General features: G+C 42.1%; 1 protein-coding gene across 1 annotated transcript in view; it reads left to right on the forward strand.

Moving 5' to 3' along the window:
* LOC125428891 (zinc finger protein 420-like) overlaps positions 1 to 25,355 on the forward strand; it is a 70,900-nt gene continuing 45,545 nt past the window's right edge. Inside the window, 5 exon segments of the mRNA XM_048489598.1 lie at positions 1 to 95; positions 2,971 to 3,152; positions 3,240 to 3,366; positions 3,447 to 3,542; positions 6,421 to 6,543. Of these exon segments, the coding sequence (XP_048345555.1) occupies positions 3,072 to 3,152; positions 3,240 to 3,366; positions 3,447 to 3,542; positions 6,421 to 6,543 (427 nt within the window). The 5' untranslated portion in view covers positions 1 to 95; positions 2,971 to 3,071.

The following is a 25,355-nucleotide window of genomic DNA, read 5'->3' on the forward strand; positions in this document are numbered from 1 at the left end:
TCACATGATAGAAAGTGGGCCAGAAAGGAAAGGCTGCAGGAAGAAAGAATAAAAAAGAGTTCGAGCTCGTTTGGATCTTTGCATTTTAAAAAGTCACTTTTTCCCAGGTAGGGAGCCTGCAAGTTTGACATCGCTTAACGCCACTTAATCATCATGTCGTATTCGTTATAGGGTTCAAGGCTGGATATACGTCCCTAGGCTCGTCCCTCCCCGGGTGTTTTAAAAAGAAAAAGCACCATCTCGGCTAAATCCGGTTTAAATGCTTTGAATGGGAAAACCGGGACGTGCTTTTTTTGGATTTTGTGCACTCACAGTGGAAAGCGTTTTCTGGATTTTGCCATCGAAAGTGATGGGCGAGGAAGGTCCTTGGAGCTGCAGGGTCGAGAAGATGGTGGGATAGAAAGGGTCACTTCGGCAAGGCTTGTAAAACGGACCCAACCTCAACATACACGCCCACGCCGACGACTTTGCTTCAAACCCCTGACTTGAGATAGCCCGTTAGAAGCTTTCATAATGCATACAACGTTATGTGCATTGCAATCGATATTTGCAACTCATTGCCACCGGGTGTAGTGCTTCCCGCAAGCTTGTGGCTTTAAAAAGGAGCTAGGTATATTCATGGAAGAGAGATCTCTCAATGGCTCAGGGCAGTAGTGGTTACATCGAGCCTCCTTGTTCAGAGGCAGTGTATCTGGAGTTCTGGAGGGGAGTTCTGGTGAGCCTTTCAGAAGGGCCGGGCCCGCATCTACTTTTTTTTTGTAGGTGGGCAAAAGTACAAAATAAGGCCTCCCCTTATATATAAATTGTGTGTGTGTGTGTGTGTGTGTGTTGTGTGTGTGCATTGTGTCCATAGCATTATTCTGCTGAAGGCATGAAGGCTGAAAGTTCTATGCAACATATTTGATTTAAAGTTGCAGAGAGATAAATTTAAGCCTTCAGTCATAGGGAAATATGTTTGAGAAAACTTAAGATGCCACACTTGTGTTCTGTTGTTGTTGTTGTTTTTTAAGTTCCAGCCAATAGATATGGATACTTTCTTTCCAACCCAGCTTTGTGTCTGTGTACAGGGCTGCTCTAATAAGTCAAGTTAGGGCACACCAAGCTAGGGCACACATTGTCATGAAGTGTATTTATATAATGAGCCTTGGGTCTCAATGAGAAAGGCAGAAAGGCTTAGCCTTGTTGATGTAATATGTCAGTAAGCAGATGTGTCTATAAGAGCTCAGGTAGTGTGAAGTGCCCCATTTCATATCAGGAAATACACAGGCACAATGTTGGTATAGTTGTTCACTGATGCCCCATGGTCTCACTGTTAGGTCACATTCAAACTATTTCAATCTGAGGCTGATTCCGCATGGGCCAAAAACAGCAGTGTGAAAATGGTGTAAAAGGGTTTAAAACGCTGTAAAAGGGTTTATTCTGTTTTCACACTGCTGTTTTTGGCCCATGCGGAATCAGCCTGAGAGTCCGTCTGCTCTCAAAATCATTATGTGGATTAATTGCTGCGGGACTTGGTTTTTAACCAATATTTAATCTAAAGCACTTCACACTGTCAGTCCCCGTGTCATCAGGCTCATTTCCACCATTTATGTTGAGTTGTTAGAATGCTGGAACGTTGATCTGATAAAGACAGGCAGATGCGCACCTGAGAAAGCGAGAGAAGAATATCAAGAGTGGTGACATAGAATGGGAACAGCTTTAACTAAAAAAAAAATTAAAACACAGTTTTTGAATGTATTTTTATATTTACTTCTTTAATTGGCCAGGCTTTCTTGAGTTGTAAAATGCAGTTCACACTGCATAAGTTATGAAGTAATTGTTTCGGGAGCTTTTGCCGCAGTTTTGGAGGGAAGGCCGGCAGCATCAACTATGGTTTAAGATAAGCCATGGATGAACTGACCTCTGGATGTTCAGTTCAACGGCAGGGCTTTCCTCTGTGGAAACAGTAAACTTGGAGCATCATATTCCTAAAGGTTCGCGGGAAATATGAAACAATATTCAGGCATCGGAGTGGAAATAGGAATTGTGAATGGAAGAGAAATTGCTACCATCGGGGTAACGTGTTTAACAAGAGTTAGCTAATAAGCTTGAGCCGACAAGGAATAATTAAAGAAATAATTTTCATTCCAAACCAACAGAGGGTCTGTTTTAGAATCAGAGTCGTGCTGATTATACAAATGTCACAATTCTTATAGGGTAAAAACAGCTGATGCACCATAAATGTTGCAAAGCCAAATTCTGTCAATTCATGACGTTTCAATATTCTCATCATTGTTAATCATGGCGATACGTTGTTAAATAGCATTCTTAAGAATATGGTTTCTCACATGGCTCGACTCACACTTTGCTTTAATTCTGCTGACCAGTTCTTTTCTTACACACACTTTTTCAGCTAGTTGCTAAGTGAAAGTATCTTTTCTTTGGAATGTGGGAAGAAACAATGGGGCTGTTTAGAAAGCAAAGTGCCTTTGCTATATTTTTAAGCAAGAATTTTTAATACTTAAAAATGTTTTCAAAAAGACTTGGTTTCTTAAATTACATATAAGTATAATTGTAGCTGAATGTTTAAATGCTTTATTTCTATTTTCTAATTTCTGGGTCTGTGCTTTTAGATATGCTCTAGTTGAAGATATTATTTTCATGAGCTTTGACTTGCACAGAATCTTAAAAAAGCATCTTTTTCTGGAATGCAGGAACATTGAATGCTTTCTCTTAACAAAGACACTTTTTATGATTCTGTGCAATGACTTTAAGCTGTATTTTTACCAGAATCTTTTTCAGAGACCTTAATTAAGGCCTACATGATTTTGCCTCAGAAAACCTTAAACAATTTAGTGCAAAAGGCCTACATAATGTTCTGTAGGCACAGAACTTCACAGCTTATGGTTGTCAGCACAGAGATGTAAAAGGCATTGACTGGCTTAATATAAAATAATTTCCCTGTTCTGTGCCTACAAAATCGTCATGATGCTTTTTTTTCTCACTCACAGGCAGACAAAAGAGATCACTGAGTGAATTCCAATCACTACCTCTTGGCAGAAGAGAAGGAATTGTTGTGTGAGCCTCAGGCCATGGAGATGAATCAGGAATGGATTGGGTCGCCTTGTCTTCATCCTGGGAGCCTTTCAGCTCGTGGAAGATGTCAAAGCAAGGTGTAAACTCTGCTCACTTTTTCCATGTATGTACAATTCCACAGCTGGGATTTGCTATTGCTAACAGATGTTTTCTCCTCCTTTCAGAGCCCTGTGTCTTTTGAGGAAGTGGCCGTGTATTTCACAGAGGAGGAGTGGGCACTGCTGGATCCTGGCCAAAGAGCTCTTTACTGCGAAGTCATGCTGGAGAATTTCAGAAGTCTGGCCTTTCTGGGTAAGCAAGTCGGGGTCAGCTGCTGGCTGGACGGTCCTGAGTCATTTCATGACAATGTTTTTTGTTGCTGCTCCTCCCAGAAGGGCGTTGGTCCTGCAAGCCTGACCTCATCTCTTGGCTGGAGAAAGTTGGTGAGACATTTGTCCAGGACTCCGCCCAAGCAAAGACTTCCACAGGTACTTCCTTACACGTGGAGGGAAGGGAACCTTCACAATCTCAGAATTGTGGTTTTATTGTGGTCAGCCCAGAATATATTCATTTTCATTTTATGTCACACCCCTCCCCTGGGTCACAAGGTTCAGGGCAGCTCACAACATTCCATAAACAACAGAGATAAAACTTGAAAACCCTTATGTGGCACTTCTAATAGGATCAAAAAACTGGCCTCAACCATCCTCAGTGGAATGTCTTGTGGAACAACTCCATCTGGCAGATCCTACAGAAACTAGATAGATCTTGAAGGGCCCAGTTGTCAACTAGGAGAGAGTTCCACAGGGGAGGCGCCAATAGTGAAAATGTTCCTGCTGTTGTCAAGTCAGTTGAGCCAGACATCACCAGCAGACCACGAGAAGAGGAACAAAGCGTTCTTGAGGGGACATACAGGGGGAGGCAATCCCATCAGTAGGAAGAACCATCCTAGACTGTTTAAGGTAGTGATTCCCAACTGTGGTTCCATTGTACCCTGGGGTGCCCTGCGCACATCCCAGGGGTACCAAGAAAATACTACCCCCCCCCCCCCGGAATCAAATGGATTTTGAAGGGTGGGTTGGAAGCCTCATGGGCTCCCTTTAAACCACATTGGGGATATGGGGGGGTAGATTTAAAGGGAGCTCTCCCTTTAAATCCCCCAATCCACGCCAAATTTAGGAAAACAACACGGCTGTCAATGCTGCTTTCCCTCCCTTCCCCTGCTTGCCTCTCCCCCTACCTACAGGCCAAAAACGGAAAAAACCCTAAAAAATGCAAAAAAAAAAAATCAAACGAACCTCAAGGGTACCCTGAGATAAGAAGAGCGAGGTCAAGGGTACCGCGACAAAAAGGTTGGGAAACATTGGTTTAGGGCTTTAAAAGTAAGAAACACTCCTTGAATTTTGTTAGCTTCCCTTTCTTGTTGGAACAGGGAGTCTTTCTGTCTTTGTCTGAAGAAAGACATGAGTGGGAGAGAGATCAAAGTAGGGAGTTTTCCGTAAGAAGGCCATGAGTCAGAAACCATGGTGGAGTGTTTCTGGCGAACTTCTCAAGAGAACATTGTTTAAAATTTTATTTTCATTATAAATATATGCAGAACAGAAAAAAATCAAACAGGTATTACAATTAGATTGGATGACTAAGAAAAAATGTGCATATATTTTGCACAATACTCTGATAAACAGTACACAGAATTATAATTCCTGTTACTGCCAATGGCAAATGACATAACACTGAACATGAAACAATGCTTATCATAATTGTCTGACAGAATCATAAAATTCCTTATCCAAAATATGATAAACCTAATAATATTAAAGAGTATTGTAATATAAACTCAAATGAAGCGGATGAATATGACTGACCAGTGATTAGTATGATGAATTTCTAAGAATAATTCTCACCTATTAAAATTGAACACTCATATTAATATCATCTGTTCATAACATATTTAAGTGTTTTCTATATCTTCCCTTTAGACTTCTTTTCAATATTTAGTATACATGAAGATTATTAATAATTTATGTGCAGCATTTCAACAACCTTTTTAACAATTCGTCGTTTTTTAAGAACAGTTTAAATAATATGCTTTCCATTTACGTTGAAATTCCTTAATTGATCCCTTAGTCACAAAACTAGTTAATTTTGTCATTACTTCATCTTTAGCTTGATTGCCTTCCTGGCTCGGACATTTTGCTGCAAGTGTAACTCTAGCAGTGTATCAAAACAGTTCTGTGATTTTTGCAATGATTTTTGCAATAGGCCTCATAACATACCTAGGCAGCCCAATCCAGATGTGGGGGTGTGATTGGGCACCTGAGGTCACAGAGGTGCCAACAGCCAGCCAGCTCTGCAGCAGCAAAACCCAGAAATGCGGGCCGGTGTGAGGCCACACAGGCAGGATGGTGTCCTGGGGTGGTGTTCTTCCACTGGCATTCCAGCCTGGGAACACTAGCCCCCACACCTTCAGGCTAATGCCACACCTTTTTGCAGCATAAGCCTGTTTCAGCAATGGGGCAATTTGGGTGGAGGGAGGATGTTTTGTTTCCCCTCCCCTCTGCGTTGCCCGAGGCCCCTTTGGAGGCGGCTCAATACCACCTTTGCCATGCCCCCTCTGGTGGCTGCTGTGCTCCCCACATCAGGATTGCGTTCTTAGTGTTTATAGCAAATTTAATTTTTAACATTTTCTGAGTTTCTGCATGTATTTTTTGAAATTAAAAAAACTGCACATCCACCACATGTGAGAAAAGATACCATCCACATTTACATTTCTAACCTTTCCCTTTGTAGTTCTTGTCCATCTTCTCAATATTATTTAGAGTTACATACCACCTGTAAAACATCTACCAATTTCCTCTTCAGATTTGGCTGGCTGTAACTTTTATGTCTTTTGTCCAAAGTTTCCCATTGTTGTTTCTTCAACAAAATTGTGCATCCTTTTAACTATACATTTTTTCACTATCTCCTTTTCTATATCATATTGAAGCAATAGCTTATAGATTTGCCCTAATAAATGTTGTTTTTTCACCTTTCCAAGTTCACCAGTCCCCTTCTTACACCTCTTGTTGCTTGAATGTCCTTTCTTAATCTTGAGACTAATTGAAAATAGCTGATGAACTGTTTTACCTTCAACATTTTTTTTGCCAAGACTTAATTGCTTCTTGAGTATTCATCATATCTTCATATGTTATAAAATCATTTATTATTCCTCACATTCTTTTCATAATGTGCCTCTGCAGGAGACATTAATGGGGATATTGGGGGACTCATTCTTTTTGTGAAGGTTCCCAAGTTCTAAAAAGTTTGTCTCTAATTACATGGCTTCCTTGTTGCATTGCATTGTATTTTTTTTTTTGCATTGATCAGCTCCATCTCCCCTGGAACACTGCACTCCACACCGGCGCAGGCATCAACAGCACAGAAGCAACAGGGTGAGGTCAAACTTCCAGATTAGGGTGCTGCGTAGCCACACTGCATCCCACCGCCGAGGTAAGTCTCCCTGCTCTGGCATCTGTGGCATCTGTGTTGCGCTGGTGGTAATGGGGCCAGTGCGGGGGTCATATAGCTTCCAATGTGGCTCCCCCCCTTCAATTGCACAGTACATTGAGGTTGAATCGAGACAAGACAGAGGTGCTGTGTGTCAGTGGGTCTTGGGTCTGTGAAGTGAGGAGACATCCTGTTCTTGACGTGGCTGTATTGCCCTGTAAGGAACAGGTGTGAAATCTGTTCATGTGGAGGGGGTAGGAACAGGTGTGAAATCTGTTCATGTGGAGGGGGTAGCATTGGAGTACCTATTCACAGCTTTGTCTGGTTTGCGAGCTATGGTCTCTGGACAGAGATAATCTGGCAATGATAATGTACTCTTTAGTAACCTCCAGATTGACTGTTATAATGTACTTTACATGGGGCTGCCCTTGAAGACTGTTTGGAATTAGTGCCCAACTGCTAGTGCAGAACACGGCAGCAATGCTGCTAATGGATACTGCTGGTCAGGTGCACATCATGCTGCTCTGAGAAGAATTACACTGACTGCTGGTTTGCTATTTATCCCAATTTGAGCTGTTATCTTTGATTTGTAAAGCCTTTTACAGCTTGGGCCCTAAATGCCTTCTCCCATAACAAAATGGTGAATGAGGCATGTTTGCAAGTGTCTGGATGGAATAAATTTTCAGTTGCATTCGTGTGTGTCCTGATTTGTATTTAAACCACCAGGGCCCATACAACTGCAACTGTAAATGAACTCAACCTGGACACCAACTTTGTAGATTTTCCTACACAGGGAACATTTCTGATTACTAAAAGACAAATGTTCATGGTCTGTAGTATATAAAGAAATCAAGCAGAATCTTGCTATAACTTGTTGCTTTTCTTCTGGGTACAGAAATGCAACAACCTGTTCTCCAGACCTATCTATGTAAGAATAGTGCACTTGTGTCTTTTTCTTCTATATGATATTTCTTCCCTGGGCTTTTACTGGATTTCTGTCTGTATTCTAGAAGGAGATGAGGGGGAGCAAAGTGGAGTCAATGCGGGAAGAGACAAGCATGTAGTTGTGCAAGAAAAAGCTGGGAATCGAGGCAGACCAAAGAGAGGAGGAAACCAGAGTCAGCAGAAGAAATCATTTCCCTTTCGAGGCAAGGACCTCCAGAAAATGCTCTGTGAAGAGAAACAACATGAGGAAAGTAGAAGGAATAAGCACCCTGTGGGTGGAAAAAGATCGGATTGTAAATCTAGTTCTAAAAACTACCCTAGAATTAACATTGGAGATAAATCATATCAGTGCTCACAATGTACAAAAAGCTTTCTGTGTCTCAAAAGCCTTTCTCTTCACCGAAGGATTCACATTGTGGAAAAAGCATATAAATGCTTGGAGTGTGAAAAAAGCTTCCGTCGGAAAATAGAACTTACATGTCACCAGAGGATTCATAGTGGGGAGAAGCCATACAGCTGTTTGGAGTGTGGGAAGAACTTCAGTCGAAGATCATACCTTGTTATTCACTGCAGGATTCACACAGGAGAGAAACCATATGAATGCTTGGAGTGTGGGAAGACGTTCATGGAGAAGTCAATCCTTACTCAACACAATAGGATTCATACAGGAGAGAAACCATATAAATGCTTGGAATGCGGAAAGAGCTTCCGACTTTGGTCAGGCCTTACTGGTCATAAAAAAAGTCACACCACGGCAAAACCATATGAATGCTTGAAGTGTGGAAAGAGGTTCATTCAGAAAAGTAATCTTCGCCTTCACCAGAGTATTCACAATGGAAAGAAACCATATAAATGCTTGGAATGCGAAAAGAGCTTCCGTCTGAAGACTGCCCTTAGTTTTCATCAAATGATTCACACTGGGGAGAAACCACATAAATGCTTGGAATGCGGGAAATGCTTCAGGTTGATGAATCACCTTACTTCTCACCAAAGCACTCACACAGAGAACAAACAATATAAATGCTTGCAGTGTGGAAACTACTTTAGTTGTCACAAAAGTCTTACTATTCATCAAAGGATTCACACAGGGGAGAAACCACATCAGTGTGTGGAGTGTGGGAAGTACTTCCGGTGGAGTGCCCAGCTTATTTCGCACCAATGGATTCACACTGGGGAGAAGCCACATAAATGCTTGGAATGTGGTCAGAGCTTTGCTCGAAAACCAGAGCTTACAGACCACCAGAGGATTCACACTGGGGAGAAACCATATAAATGTTTGGAGTGTGGGAAGAGCTTCAGTCAGAAGAGAAACTTTACACGTCACCAGATGATTCACACTGGGGAGAAACCATATAAATGCTTGGAGTGTGGGAAGAGCTTCCGTCAGAAGAACGACCTTACAAGTCACCAGAGGGTCCACACTGGGGAGAAACCATATAAATGCTTGGAGTGTGGGAAGAGCTTCAGTTACAGCTCAAACTTTATTTCTCACTGCAGGATTCACACTGGGGTGAAAACCTCATAAATGCTTGGAATGTGAGAAGACTTTCATTCGGAAGAAATACCTTACAGGTCACTAGAGGATTCATACAGGGGAGAAATTATATAAATGAAGTGTGAAAAGACTTTAATTACTGCATGAATCTTACTTTTCATCAAAACACCATGGAGAAACCATAGTAAATTTTTGTAGTGTGGAAGGAGCTTCAAAAGTAATAAAATCCTTAATGTTCACTAGAGGATTTGCATTGAGAAGAAACCATGTTTACAGTGTGGGAAAGAATTCTGTTATGGGCAGAATGCTATTTCCCACAAAACGATTCACATAGGGGTTGATACTGTATAAATGGCAGTAAATTTGATCAGAGAAAAGTTACATCTGCTATGCTGTCTAACTTTGCAACCTCAGAAAAGCCCTTTAAGTGCTTTGTTTGTGAGAAAAACATGAAGCAGGACAAAGGTGATTGTGAGGGGTGCAGAAGTGTTTAAATAGCTTCTCTGTTGAATTTGAAATTTTTGCCGGGGCAGAGTTTTCATGCTGCTCTTCATAAACACCGCTTTTGTTTGATCATAGCCACATCCACCTCATTACCTGTGTTGGTAGTTTTATTTCCTTTGTTGGTTATCTCTAATCTCTCAACCATGCCAAATTGGTTGATTAGTTATGGAAACTGGAACGTTTTTCTAGGAAAGATTGGCTGAGGAATATCTTGTATGTGTTAGTCAAATATGTGACATGTTCAGGAGATCAGAAAAAACTGTACTAGGTTTTAATTCAACAACTTGGAGCCAGATACTTATACCTATCACACTACTTGCTGTATGTCAGTTTTTATCTTACTTTATATTTTGTGCACAAATGTTAAGTTTGTAATTAAGCAGTTGATTTCATTTGTTTTCATGTAGAATTTTAATAGCAGAAAACCTGGGCTTTGTTTTTGAAAAGGCTTTCTTGAGTCGCACCATTTCACATTGCTACATGTCTACATATTTTAATTGAATTTTCCACTAAAAGTTGAACTAATATGACTCTCCTGCCACTCAGATTTTTCCTCATAATTTGACAAGTTAGACATTTACTCATAATTTATTCCAGATTCCCTTTTTGGACATTATTGTACAGGTTGATGCATCTTGAAAATTATTTGTATCCATTTACAAAAAAACCCAGCAGATCACAATTTTCTGTTACACCATAGGTCTTTCTACCCCATTCAGCTTCGAATCAGCTTGCCTTTGGGTCAATCAATTGTGATTCGAAAGGAATTGTACCTTTAAAAAGAACTACATGATATAAGCTGATCTATAGGAGCTACAATTTCTACAGAGAGGCTATCCCTTAGCTATTGTTAGGACAGCTCACAAAAAAGTAGATTTGAAAGATCATTCTGCTTTGTTAGCCCCCAGAAAATGTAATAATCAACTCTTAAAATTCACCACTGGGTTTAAATATTCCCCCTTGAGTAACCAAATTTTAAAAATCGTTCTTAAATTTTGACTACTAGTGTCACATTTACCTGAAGTTAGTTTTAGAAGGATTAATCATTTTGCTGATGTTCTTATTAAAGCCAACATTGAAACTAACACTTTGAATAAGTCCACAGAAAAGGGGCATTTTAAATGTGCGAAATGCTCCACATGTAAATATGTACTGGAAACCAAAATATTTGAACATCCGGGTTTTCCTTATAAGAAACTTTTGCCTTTGTTCACTAATTGTAGCACCAAAAGAGTATTGTAAGGTGATAAAAAGTCCTTTCAGTCTTGTTTATGCAGGAGGCACATATTGACAGATCAAGATTAGGACTCTTGAATACATGTCTAGGATTTAAAGTCAAATAAGAGAAGCACCATTGGTTTCTCATTTCATGTTTAAGAACCAGAAGCCAGACAAACAGGATACTCACCAAGTGTCCTGACAATGGAATCTAGAATGGTTAACATATATTTCCAATTTAGGCTGTCAAATGCTTTTTCTAAATCAATGTAAATAATTGCTGCATGTTGATCCAATTTTTTATATAGTAATTCTATGATGTTAATGATTGTTCTTATATTTGTTCTTATATATCTATTAGGTAGGAAACCATTTTGATCTTCACCAATAAGTTTAGTTAATACTATTTTTAACCTATTCGATAAGATTGCAGCAAACAATTTATAATCACAATTGAGAAGCGATATCGGCCGGTAATTTTTTACATTTGTTAGGTCAGAGTCTTGTTTCGGAATTACAGTTATTATTGTTTATTTCCAAGAGTCTGGTACTCTACCTTCTTCTTTAATTCTGTTCATCACTGGTATTAAAGTTGTGGAAATTTGGGCCGCTAATCACCTAATAAGACTTGCCTGCCTCCCTTTACCGTGGGGAGGGAGGGATTTTATATTATTGGAACATTGGACGCCACCTTACACCTTACATCTGAAATCTAAATTTAAATGTTGAGTCTTATATCTGAAATACGCACTGGGAAATTTTATCGCTGCTTTTAAATGTTTATTTAAATTATATTGTATTTTACATGTTGTACACTGCCCAGAGCCCTCCGGGGATGGGGCGGTATATAAGTCTAATAAAATAATAAATAATAATAATAAAATTTTTTTTATAGAATTCATTTGGGATCCCATCTGTTCCTGGGGATCTATGCAAGTTAAACTCACCACATGCCCATACACAAACAGGTCACATGACTTAAAAGAGGTGGGCCTTCAGCCCATTTTGCAACAGTTCTCAAAACAAGGAACAGAATATATTTTCCCATAACCATGAGCAGTGTTCCCCCCAAGGTCGGTAGACTCTGGGAGCTCTGCCAAGGAGGAGATAGCAGAAGCAAAAGTTACACGAGCAGGTGCAAGCATTAACTGTCACATTTCCAATCCCATTCTTACACATGACAGGATAGCCCTCAAAATGACCTGGGAGCTCATTACCATACTAAAATCCCCTCCTCTAGGTGCTGAAGGCCCACCTCTTTTAAGTCATGTGACCTGTTTGTGTATGGGCATGTGGTGAGTTTAACTTGCATAGGCTCATAAAAAGAATAATCAAGTGATGTAATGAATTATGTATTGATGATGTACCAATGAGTGATGAAAGTACTGCTGAACTATGAAGAGAATGGGATGTAGTTGTTGCTTCTGCCTTGGTCAAAGGACCTGTTTTTGCTGCAGCCAAAATAAACCTTTTGTTTATTCACCTGTCACCCCAGGGGCCTCTTCTTGATTCAACGGTCTTTAGGGACATATTTTAAAGTGCAACTAGATTAGGAAAGAGGACTGCACATTTTCACCCTTTAAAAAAAATCCTTGCTCAGTTCCAAAGTTTGAATAGGATGTGTGTCATCTTTTATTCATTCAGAAAAGTTAGATAATGAATGTGTTAAATCTGGTCACTGAAAACACACCATACCTACTCAAATCTTGCTCTCTGAGCTGTGGTAACGAGTGGGTCAACTCACCATTCCTAGGGGCCACGATAGCTTGAATGTGCATAGTTGTGGTAGATTGTGCCTCTACTTGTGGAAGTGCAGCAAGACACACAACAGCTAAGCAGAGCCTTTGAACAACAATACAAGCAGAGTGTTCTTTGTAGGTGACTCCTCTTAGCAGATTTGGTGGCAACCTGTTTTTCTTGTTCTGGCAGCCCTGAGGAGTGAATGGAAAGAGAGACCTCATGAGGCACAGAGTTGGGATGGTTGCAGGGTTCTGACCTCCCTGGATCCAACCTGAATAACAGGGCAGGACTTGCAAGTCCATTCCTTAACAAACTCTGTAGCATGCTCCATCAAAAGTGAGTTTGAATTTTCTGCCAATACTCTTCTAGCTGTCTCTGCCCTTTTCAGATTTGTAATAAACCAAGCTGCCAAGTTGGGCTTCAAGAGTGAAAGAGACTGAAGGACGCAATCATGTTGATTCCTTTCAGTAGTTTTCCGCTCCAGGCTGCTTCCTGAACCGAGCCGTTAGTTTATCGAGGACGTTCTGGAGAGCTGTCAGATCCATGAATCTCTTCAGGTGGACCATTTTAAACTAGGGAGCTCAGATTCTTCTTTTAAATCTACCTTAAAGGGAGAATCTGGGGTCCCCGGTTAAAACAAAATTGAAAGTGATGCTGTTTGGGGGTGGATTCTCCCCCACCCTGAAACAGCATCACTTTTGAGGGTTGGAGATTCAGATGAAACAAATAGCAGATTCGGCTGGAATCTGGGCAAATTTGGGCACATTCAGACAAAAATTGTCTGATTATGTCCTACCCAAATATGAACAAATGCGAATGCAAGGTATTTGGGGTTTTGGGGGGTATTTTTTGTGTTTTTTTGGCCTGCAGGGAGTGCATTTTTAAAGCTAGCGGCACCATGATTTCAGGGCATCATCCAGAGACTGTCCTGATGATACCACCCGAGTTTGGTGATGTTTGGTTCAGAGGCAGCAAAGTTATGGACCCACAAATGGAATGCCCCCATCCCCATTGTTTTCAATGGGAGCTAACCTGAAATGGGGGCTACCCATTTGAGGGACCATAACTTTTGTCCCCATGAACATAACTTCACCAAACTTGGGTGGCATCATAAGAATAGTTAACAGATGATACCCTGAAAATCTGGTGCCACTAACTTTAAAAATACACCCCTTCCAGGCACCCCAAGAAATGTGCACAAGATTCTTGGTTTTGCAGTGACTTTGCTCCATTGTAGCCAATGGGGAATTTCTGAGTGTGTAGGCAGGCTGCACATTTTTGAAGATAGAGGCACCAGACTTTCAGGGTGGCTCCAGGAGGGCCTCCTGGTAATAGCATCCAGGTTTGGAAACCTTTGCTTCTGGGGGTTCAATTTTATGGGCCCCCAAAAGGCTTATTTTGTTTCCCTGCTCCTGCATATGAAAGCCTGTGGGCTGAGTTCTCTCAGAACTCTCTCAACTCCCCCCTCCCACTCCAGAAGAAAAGCTCACCAAGCTTGGATGCTATTACTCAAGGCCTCTTGGAGCCACCTTGAAAGTCTGGCACCTCTATCTTCAAAAATGTGCAGCCTCAGAAATTCCTCATTAGCTACAATGGAGCAAAGTCACTGCAAAACAAAGAATCTTGGGCACATTTCTTGGGGTACCTGGAAGGGATGTATTTTTAAAGCTAGTGACACCAGGGTATCATCTGGTAACTATTCTTATGATGCCATCCAAGTTTGGTGAAGTTATGTTCAGGAGGACCAAAGTTATGGTCCCTCATATGGGTAACCCCCATCTCATGTTAGCTCCCATTGAAAACAATGGGGATGAGGGCATTCCATTTGGGGTCCATAACTTTGCTGCCCCTGAACCAAACATCGCCAAACTTGGGTGGTATCATCAGGACAGTCTCTGGATGGTACCCTGAAATCATGGTGCCGCTAGCTTTAAAAATGTGCTCCCTGCAGGCCGAAAAAACACCAAAAATACCCCCCAAAACCCCAAATACCTTGCATTCGCATTTGTTCATATTTGGGCAGGACATAATCGGACAATTTTTGTCCAAATTTGCCCAGATTCCAGCCAAATATGGTATTTGTTTCATCTGAATCTCCAACCCTCAAAAGTGATGCTGTTTCAGGGTGGGGGAGAATCCACCCCCAAAGAGCATCACTTTCAATTTTGTTTTAACCGGGGACCCCAGATTCTCCCTTTAAGGTAGATTTAAAAGAAGAATCTGAGCTCCCTAGTTTAAACACCATTGAAAGTGGTGCTGTTTGGGGGTGGATTCCACTGGAGGTGTTTTGTGAGTGATGATGCTGACATGTGTTTGGTAAATGTTTTGCTGGGGGTGATTTGTGAGAGATTTACATGCTTAATACCCACTTGCACTGGCTTGGAGTTGTTTCTCAGACTAACAACCTACCTCATAGGGTTGTTGTGATTAGGAAATTAGGAAAAGAGTTGGTGGGGAGAGAGCCATGTATGTTTTGCTGGGAGTGGGAGGTGTTTTGTGAGCTGGTACAAAAAATCATTGTTTGGTCATGGTGGGGGAGGGTGGCCGCCCATACGCCGGGTGGGGGGGTGCAAAACGCAGGTTTTGTCCCCGGGCGCCAGTTTGCCTAGGTACGCCCCTGCTAAGGCCCCTTCCGCAAATGCAAAATAATTCATTTTCAATCCACTTTTCACAATTGTTTGTGTAACCTCAGCTTGTGGGTTCTGTGGGGCAGTACTTGGAATGAGTTGCAACAACAATTTTTGAACAACAAAATGGTTTACTTTTCTTTACAATTAACACTTTTAAAACATCAACATTTAACGTTACAATTCAAGGTCCTGTTCAGGTTGCATTTCAAGTCCTTCTATTTACAGTCTACTGATATTGCCAAGTCCAAATCTTCTTTGCAAGTTGGCTGGCTCCTGAAGACTCCAAGGGCTTGATGAACAGGTTGCAACATGATGAAGGTCTCCAGGAGAACTCTCACCCATTACAACCACAAAAGAAACCCTGAAACAATAAACTCCCAACATTTACAACGCAGCAAAACAACAACTACCTTCCCAGTAGTTCCCAACAATATTGCAAATTACCTTTAACAAGGTGTTGGGTGCTTATAGAAAATCAGGTCGAGTCTGGTACCCTTTTCTTCTCCAAAGAGCTCTGAGTTCTGCAGCATTCTGCTTCCCTTCGAACTCCACCCTTTCTGGGTCAACCCATTCTGGGCCAACCCATTCTGGGCATGGGGTTACATTCTCCTTCACTAAAATTCTGTCGTCCCGACAGTAGTTTCACATAATGCAACTCTTGAAATCATTGCACAGTGATTTCCCCAGAGATTCCTGGCCTTTGGAGGAACCACATTTGGTGCATCTGAATGCAGAACATTGTCTTTCCCTTGCAAGGATTTCCAACTGTTCCAAACTTAGCTGCACTGGAAGTTTGCAAAACTTTCCAGCAAATGTTGCAAATTCAGCAAAGCAGTTTGCAGAAGGGATGGGGATTGCAGCTGGAATCCCTTCCTTCATATAACTTGCCAAACAGTACTTTCAAATTAACACGAAAGCGGCATCTCTTGAGACTTACATAACAAAACAACAGTTTTATGGGGATCAAATACAACTTGCTGCAATAACTTCCATTGCCAAGCAATTTATATTTACAACTCTCACTTCAAAGCCCCCGCCAGTTGGTGCCATTTGTAACCTCAGCTTTGTGGGTTCTGTGGGGCAGTACTTTAAGATGATTTGCAACAACTTTCTTTAATGCAAACAACAAAAATGGTTTACTTTTTCTTTACAATTAACACTTTTAAAACATCGACATTTAGCGTTACAATTCACGGTCCTGTTCAGGTTGCATTTCAAGTCCTTCTATTTGATCTCTACTGATATTGCCAAGTCCAAATCTTCTTTGCAAGTTGGCTGGCTCCTGAAGACTCCAAGGGCTTGATGAACAGGTTGCAACATGATGAAGGTCTCCAGGAGAACTCTCACCCATTACAACCACAAAAGAAACCCTGAAACAATAAACTCCAACATTTACAACACAGCAAAACAACAACTACCTTCCCAGTAGTTCCCAACAATATTGCAAATTACCTTAACAAGGTGTTAAGGGCTTATAGAAATCAAGGTCCGAGTCTGGTACCCTTGTCTTCTCCAAAGAGCTCTGAGTTCTGCAGCATTCTGCTTCCCTTCAGACTCCACCCCTTTCTGGGTCAACCCATTCTGGGCCAACCCATTCTGGGCATGGGGGTTACATTTGCAAATGAATTTTGCTATTCCGCACAGTAAAATCCAGCTGCAAAGTGCATTGAAAGTGCATTATTCTGCATGTGCAGAAGGGGCTTTGAGAACAAGACGGTCGTGCAAATGGCTCGTGTGTGCATGAAGTGTCTTTGCTGTTGGGGAGAGGGAGACGTTATGGTCCTCCAGCCATCCATGTGCTCAAGCAGCAACTCGGTGGGGCTTGCTTTACTCTGCCTGCCTGCCTGTGCATGAGTCACATGACAGAAAGCTGGCAAGAAAGGAAAGGCTGCGGGAAGAAAGAATAAAAAGGAGCTCGTGTTTGTTTGAAGCCTTGCATTGCAAAAAGTCGTGTTTTTTTCCAGGTAGGGAGTCTGCGCGTTGATATCGCTTAATGCTTATTGATCTTCATGTATTCGTTATAAGGATGCTGGTGCATTTCGAGGCTGGATGCACGTTCCTCGTCCCTCCCCGGGTGCTTTAAAAAGAGAAAGCGCCATCCTGGATAGATCCGGTCTAAATGATCTGACTAGGAAAACCGGGACATGTTTGCTGTTTTTGGGTTTAATCCGCTCACAGTGGAAAGCGTTTTCTGGGTTTTTTCCATCGAAACTGGTGGGCGAGGAAGAGCTGCAGGAAGGAGAAGAAGGTGGGATAGACAGAGGAGCGACTCCAGAAGGGTCACTTCGGCAAGGCGTGCTAAATGGACCCAAACTCAACACAATCACCCGCCGGCTACTTTGCTTCAAACCCCTGTCTGTAGAAAGTCCGTTAGAAGCTTTCATGATGCATGAAACGTTGTGTGCATTATGAATGCATAATTACATAATGCATAATCGATCTCTGCAACTCATTGCCACCGGATGTAGTGCTGTCGGCAAGCTTCAGTGGCTGTAAAAAGGAGCTAGATATATTCATGGAAGGTAGAGCTCCCAATGGCTCTGAGCAGTAGTAGTTACATCAGATGTTCAGATGTTACATCAAAGTTCAGAGGCAGTGTACCTATGAATGCCAGTTGGATCTGCTTTTTTTTTGTAGGCAGACAAAAGTACAAAATGATGCTTCCCCTTATATACAAAGTGTGTGTATGTGTGTGTATTGTGCCCATAGCATTACTGTGCATTACTGTGCATTACTGTGCCGAAGGGATGAAGACTGAAAGGGAAAAAAAAATCGCCCTGAAGAACCAACCAATCCCTTTCTCATTCTCTTTTTCATTCTCACACAAGAATGCGCAAAATTTCCAGTTTGTTTCCGTGGCTAAGAATAAAATATAACAAAGATCCCAAATAGCTTCCTGAGCACACTGACCCTGGGTGAATTGAGCACCACTGTAGGCTAAAGTAAGATCTGTTCTTTTTGTTCTCCAAGGTGTTGCTTACTAACTGGTGCCACAAATCATGAGTCTATTGAGTGGCACCCTTAAATGTCTTGCATTGTGCCCATTCATTTTCTCAGCATAGACTATATTAGTTCTACACAACGTATTTGATTGAAATTTGCAGAGATAAATTTAAGCCTACAGTCATAGGAAAATACGTTTGAGAAAACAAAAGATGCCACAGTTGCGTTCTGATTTTTTTTTTAAGTTCCAGCCAATAGATACAGACTCCTAACCCATTTTTTTTTGTGTCTGTGTACAGTATGCTCTAAGCATGAGTTAACTCGTTTGAGAAAACAAAAGATGCCACAGTTGCGTTCTGATTTTTTTTTTAAGTTCCAGCCAATAGATACAGACTCTTCCCAACCCATTTTTGTGTCTGTGTACAGGTATGCTCTAAGAAGTTAACTCAAGTTAGGGCACACCATTGTCATGAAGAAGAAGAAAAGAAGAGGGGAGGGGAGGAGAGTTTGGATTTATACCCCAGCCTTTCTCTCCAGTGCAAGGAGACTCGACTCATCAGGAGCTTACAAGGTCGCTTTCCTCCTTTCCTTCCTCTCCCCACTACAGACACTTTGTGAGGCAGGGCATAGGCTGACCAGAAAGTTCTGAGAGAACTGCACAGTCCCGCCCAAGGTCAAAGCGGTTGCAGGAAAGAAGGAGTGGGGAAACACATCTGGTTCACCAGATAAAGCCTCAGGTGGAGGAGTGAGGAATCAAACCCAGTTCTCCAGATTACAATCCACCTGCTCTTAACCACTACACTATGCTGGTGTATTTGTGTAATGAGCCTTGGGTCTCAATGAGAAAGGCAGAAAGGCTTAGCCTCAGAAAGGCTTAGCCTCATTGATGTAGTACATCAGTAAGCAGACGTGTCTATAAGAGCTCAGATAGTGTCAAGTGCCCCATTGCCTATCAGGATATACACAGGCACAATGTTGGCTTAGTTATTCACTGATGCCACATGATAACACTGTAAGGTCACATGCAGCAATTTCAGTGTGAGAGTCCGTCTGCTCTCAAAATCATTATATGTGGATTAATGGCTGCCAGACTTGGTTTTAAACCAATATTTAATCTAAAACACTCCACACTGTCAGTCTCTACGTTTCCACCATTTATGGAAACAATAAACTTGGAGCATCATATTCCTAAAGGTTTGCAGGAAATATTCAGGCAACGGAGTGGAAATAGGAATTGTGAATGTGAGAGAAATCTTCATGATGCTTTTTTTTCCTCACTCATAGGCAGCCGAAAGAGATCACTGAGTGAATCCCAATCACCACCTCTTGGCAGAAGAGAAGGAATTGTTGTTCCAAAGCATGAGACTCCAGGCTTGTGGATGGAGACTAATCGTGGGAATGGATTGGGTTGCCTTGTCTTCATCCTGGGAGCCTTTCAGCTCTTGCAAAATGTCAAAGCAAGGTGTAAACTCTGCTCACTTTTTCCACATATGTGTAAAGAGATCTGCATTCTTGTTTTGTTGTAGATATTTTGGAGTTTTGTAATATATCTGGTCATTGACTGTAAATAAAGTCTTCTTCTTCTTCTTCTTCTTCTTCTTCTTCTTCTTCTTCTTCTTCTTCTTCTTCTTCTTCTTCTTCTTCTTCTTCTTCTTCTTCTTCTTCTTCATATGTGTAATTCCACAGCTGGAATCTGCTATTGCTAACAAACGTTTTCTCCTCCTTTCAGAGCCCTGTGTCCTTTGAGGAAGTGGCCATGTATTTCACAAAGGAGGAGCGGGGAATACTAACAGAATCCTGGCCAAAGAGCTCTTTACTGTGAAGTCATGCTGGAGAATTTCAGAAGTCTGACCTTTCTGGGTAAGCAAGTCTGGGTCAGCTGCTGGATGGTTGGTCCTGAGTCATTTCATGACTGTCCTGAGAACTCTGTGATTGAGATCTGTGTCTGTTCTGTGTTTGTGTTCCCCCAAATTTCAATTGTCAAAGATCCTTGGATGTCTGCCAGGTAAACAATGTTAATTTAACCAAGTCTCAAAAATGACATTTTTTTTCTTGCTGCTCCTCCCAGGAAGGCGTTGACGCGTTGTCCCCGCCAAGCCTGACCTCATCTCTCTCTTTGGCTGGAGGAAGTTGGTGAGACATTTGTCCAGGACTCTGCCCAAGCAAAGACCTCCACAGGTACTTCCTTACATGTGGAGGGAAGGGAACCTTCACAATCTCAGAATTGTGGTTTTATTTTGCTCATCCCAGAATATATTTATTTTCAACTTATGTCACACCCCTCCCCTGGGTCACAAGGTTCAGGGCAGCTCACAACATTCCATAAACAACAGACAGAAAACTTTAAAAACCTTAAAACGTACTCCATAAATATATCCGAAAAATATATATATAATCATGAGCACTCGACATCCAACATCCCCAACTGCTGTCCAAACAGGCGGAACTTCTAATAGGATAAAAAACCTGGCCTCAACCACCCACAGTGGAACACCTTGTGGAACAACTCCGTCTGGCAGACCCTGCAGAAACTGGATAGATCTTGAAGGGCTCAATTGTCATCTGGGAGAGAGTTTCGCAGGGGAGCGGCCAAGAGTGAAAATGTTCTTGCCCTTGTCAAATCAGTTGAGCCTGACATCACTAGCAGACCATGAGAAGAACAAAGTGTTTTTTGAGGGGACATACAGGGGGAGGCAATCCAATCAGTCGGAAGGTCCTAGAGACTCTTTAAAGCGGAAGGGTCCTAGATCTTTAGAACCTTTGGGAGGCGGTTTTATTCTCCAGATGTTATGGATCATAAAATTCCCATCACGTCCCTGCCAGCATGGCCAATTGCTGGCAGCATGGCTGATGGGAATTGTAGTCCATAACTTATTAGCAGTGCCATAAGGTTCAGCTCTCATCAAGCTGTTAAGCACTGGGAAGACTTTAACGGTAAGCAACAGCACCTTGAATTTTGTTAGCTTCCCTTTCTTGTTGGAACAAGGAGTCTTTCTATCTTTATCTGAAAAAAGACATGAGTGGGAGAGAGATCAAAGTAGGGAGTTTTCCATAAGAAGACCATGAGTCAAAAACCATGGTGGAGTGTTTCTAGTGAAGCTCACAAGAGAATATTGTTTAAATTTTTATTTTCATTATAAATATATGCAGAACAGGAAAAAAAATCAAACAAGTATTGCAATTAAATTGGAAGTCTAAGAAAAACAGAAATTGTGCATATATTTTACACAATACTCTGATAAACAGTACACACAATTATAATTCCTGTTACTGCCAATATTTCTGCATAATTTTATTTATTTGGTTTCGGTTGGTTTGGGTTTCCTTTATACCCACTCTATCCCTGGGGGGGGGCTCTAAGTGGTGTAGAACATGGTAGAAAAATTCTACCCAATACAAATCCTAAATAAAGTGGAGCCGCAAGATTAACTACATTGTGGATAAATTACAGCACTTCTGCACACAGTGGCTCCTGCATCAATTTTAAAATGTAACTACTAAATACCTTTTTAAAAAAACTATTTCCCTGCCGGCGCCACTTTTCAATGCCTTTATTTTTCTCTACACTTACCTTCTCTCTTTGCCGAGCTTTGCAGGAGGCATGCCCATGCTGCCCTTCGACCCCCAGGGAGGGAGGGAGGGGAGACATGCAAGGGGAAGGGAAGGGGCCCAGCATCTGGACCTGGCCCACCCACCCTAGTGGGGGGAGGGGGAGGGGAGGGAGGGGTGGCATTCAAGGGAAGGGAGGGAGGGGGCCCACCATCTGGACCTGGCCCACCCACCCTAGCAGAGGGAGGGTGAGGGTGGGATGGCATGCAAGGGAGGGAAGGGGGCCCGGCATCTGGACCTGGCCCACCCTAGTGGAGGGAGGGGGAAGGGAAGGAGGGGTGGCATGCAAGGGAGGGGAGGGATGGAGGCCCAGCATCTGGACATGGCCCACCCATCCTAGTGGAGGGAGGGGAGGGGGAGGGGTGGCATGCAAGGAAGGGGAGGGAGGGGGCCTGGCATCTGGACCTGACCCACCCACCCTAGCAGAGGGATGGGAGGGAAGGGTGGCATGCAAGGGAGGGGAGGGAATATAGGCAAACAAACAACACGGCTGTCAACCCGGCTTCCCCTCCCCTCCTCCTGCTTGCCACTCCGCCCACCTACAGGCCAAAAACGGGAAAAAAAACCCCAAAATGCAAAAAAAATAAATCAAACGAACCTCAGGAGTACCCTGAGATATGAAGAGTGAGGTCAAGGGTACCACGACGTTGAAAAGGTTGGGAAACACTGGTCTATAGCAAATTTTTAACATTTTCTGAATTTCTGCATGTATTTTTTGCAATTAAAAAAAATTACACATCCACCACATATGAGAAAATATACCATCCACATTTACATTTCTAACCTTTGCCTTGGTAGTTCTTATCCATCTTCTCAATATTATTTACATACCACCTATAAAACATCTACCAATTTCCTCTTAAGATTTGGCTGGTTGTAACTTTTATGTGTTTTGTCCACAGAGCTTCCCATTGTAGTTTCTTCATCAAAATTTTGCATCCTTTTAACCATACATTTTTTCACTTTATCCTTTTCTATATCATATTGAAGCAATAGCTTATAGATTTATCCTAATAAATGTTCTTTTTTTCACATTATCACCTTTCCAAGTTCTGCAGTCCTCTTCTTACACCTCTTGCTGTTTGAGTGTCCTTTCTTAATCTTCAGACTAATTGAAAATAACTGTTTTATCTTCAACATTTTTTTGCTCAGACTTAATTCAAGCAAGCCTTTATTGGCATAGAACCAAGACTTAATTGCTCCTTGAGTATTCATGATATATTCATGTTATAAAATCATTTATTATTCCTCACATTCTTTTCATAATGTGCCTCTGCAGGAGACATTGATGGGGATATTGGGGGATTCATTTTTTGTGTGTAGATTCTCAAGTTCTAAAAAGTTTGTCTCTAATTACATGGCTTCCTTGTTGCATTGCATTGTATTTTTTTTTTTTTGCATTGATCAGCTCCGTCTCCCCTGGAACACCGCACTCCACACCAGCGGAGGCATCAACAGCACAGAAGCAACAGGGTGAGGTCAAACTTCCAGATTAGGGTGCTGCGTAGCCACACAGCATCGCCCACCGCGGCCGAGCAAGAATCTCCTCGCTCTGGCATCTGTGTTTAGCTTGGTGGTATGGGGCCATGAGTGCAGGAGTCATATAACTTCCAATGTGGCTCCCTTCAATTGCACAGTACATTGAGGTTGAATCGAGACAAGACAGAGGTGCTGTGTGTCAGTGGGTCTTGGGTCTGTGAAGTGAGGAGACATCCTGTCCTTGACGTGGCTGTATTGCCCTGTAAGGCACAGGTGTGAAATCTGTTGGTGCTCCTGGACAGTGCTATGAAATGTGAAGTTCGTGTGGAGGGGGTAGCATTGGAGTACCTGTTTCCAGCTCCATCTGGTTCACAAACTATGGCCTGTTCTGGACAGAGACAATCTGGCAATGATAATGTACTCTCTAGTAACCTCCAGACTGTTATAATGTACTCTCTAGTAACCTCCAGACTGTTATAATGTACTTTACATGGGGCTGCCCTTGAAGACCATTTGGAACTAGTGCAGAACAGCTAGTGCAGTACATGGCAGCAATGCTGCTAATGGATACTGCTGGTCAGATGCCCATCATGCTGCTCTGAGAAGAATTATACTGACTCCTGGTTTGCTCTCTATCCCAATTTGAGCTGTTATCTTTGATTTGTAAAGCCTTTTACAGCTTGGGCCCTAAATGCCTTCTCCCATAACAAAATGGTGAATGAGGCACATTTGTAAGTGTCCAGATGGAATACATTTTCAGTTGCGTGCGTGTAGGTAGTCCCGGATTCGTGTATTCAAACCACCAGGGCCCATGCCAACTGCAACTGTGAAATGAACCCAACCGGGACACTTCCAACTTTGTAGATTTTCCTACACAGGAACATTTCTGATTACTTAAAAAAGACAAATGTTCATGGTCTGTAGTATATAAAGAAATCAAGCAGAATCTTACTATTGGCAACGTTGCGCGTTTCTTTTGGAAACAGGAAATGCAAACAAATGGTACCTATCAGTCCTGTCTCCAGCCACACTTCTGCTCCTCTGTCTATCTCCTTACAAAATGTCTTGGCTCATAACTCAGAGGTGCAGAGGGTTCTCCAGACCTATCTATGTAAGAATAAGAGTGCACTTGTGACTTTTTCTTCTATATGGTATTTCTTCCTAGGCTTTTACTGGATTTCTGTTCACTGTATTCCAGAAGGAGATGAGGGAGGAGCAAAGTGGAGTCAATGCGGGGAAGAGTGCCAAGCCATGTAGGCGTCGCAAGAAGAGGCTGGGAATCGAAGCAGACCAGAGAGAGGAGGAAACCAGAAGCAGCAGAAGCAGTCATTTCCCCTTCGAGGCAAGGACCTCCAGAAAATGCTTTGTGAAGAGAAACAACATGAGGAAAGTAGAAGGAATAAACACCCTGTGGGTGGAAAAAGATCAGGTTGTAAATCTAGTTCTAAGAACCGTCCTAGAATTCACATTGGAGACAAATCACATCAATGCTCACAATGTAGAAAAAGCTTTAGGTGTCTTACAAGCCTTGCTGTTCACCGAAGGATACACATTGTAAGGAGAAACCATATAAGCAAGCTTGGAGTGTGGGAAGAGCATTCAGTCGGAAAATAAGAGCTTACATGTCACCAGAAGGATTCTTCACAGTGGGAGAAACCATACAGCTGTTTGAGGTGGGAAGAGCTATCGGTCGAAGATCACACCCGGTATGTAATTCACTGCAAGGACTCACACAGGAGATAAAAGCCATATGAATAAGCCGGAGAGTGGGTAAATGACGTTCATCCAGAAATCAGGCCTTACTGAGCAACAGGATTCATATCTGCAGTAAGCCATATTTCTGGCTATAAAATGGGAAACGCAGCGTCCTAACGAGGTCATGTCTTTTGTATAAAAAAGTCACACTATGGCGTCCTATATGCCGGCTTGGAGCGTGGAAAGAGGTTCATTCTGGAAACAAACCTTTCCCTTCTACCAGAGTATATCACAGTGGCAGCGAAACCATATATATGCTTGGAATCGCGGAAGAGCATTCCGCCCTGATGGGTCAGGTCTTTTACTCTTTTCATGAGAAAAGGATTCATAATTATGGCGAAAACCATATATAAATGCGTTGGAATGTGGAAAGTGTTTCTGCGCCGGAGAAATCACCTTTTCTTCTCACCTCAAACAATTCACCACGGTGAGAACAAACAATATCGCTTTGCAGCGTGGAAACCAATTTGGCTGTCTAAAAGTCTTACTTATTCACC

Source organism: Sphaerodactylus townsendi, linkage group LG03, assembly GCF_021028975.2.
Source record: "Sphaerodactylus townsendi isolate TG3544 linkage group LG03, MPM_Stown_v2.3, whole genome shotgun sequence".
Lineage (NCBI taxonomy): Eukaryota > Metazoa > Chordata > Lepidosauria > Squamata > Sphaerodactylidae > Sphaerodactylus > Sphaerodactylus townsendi.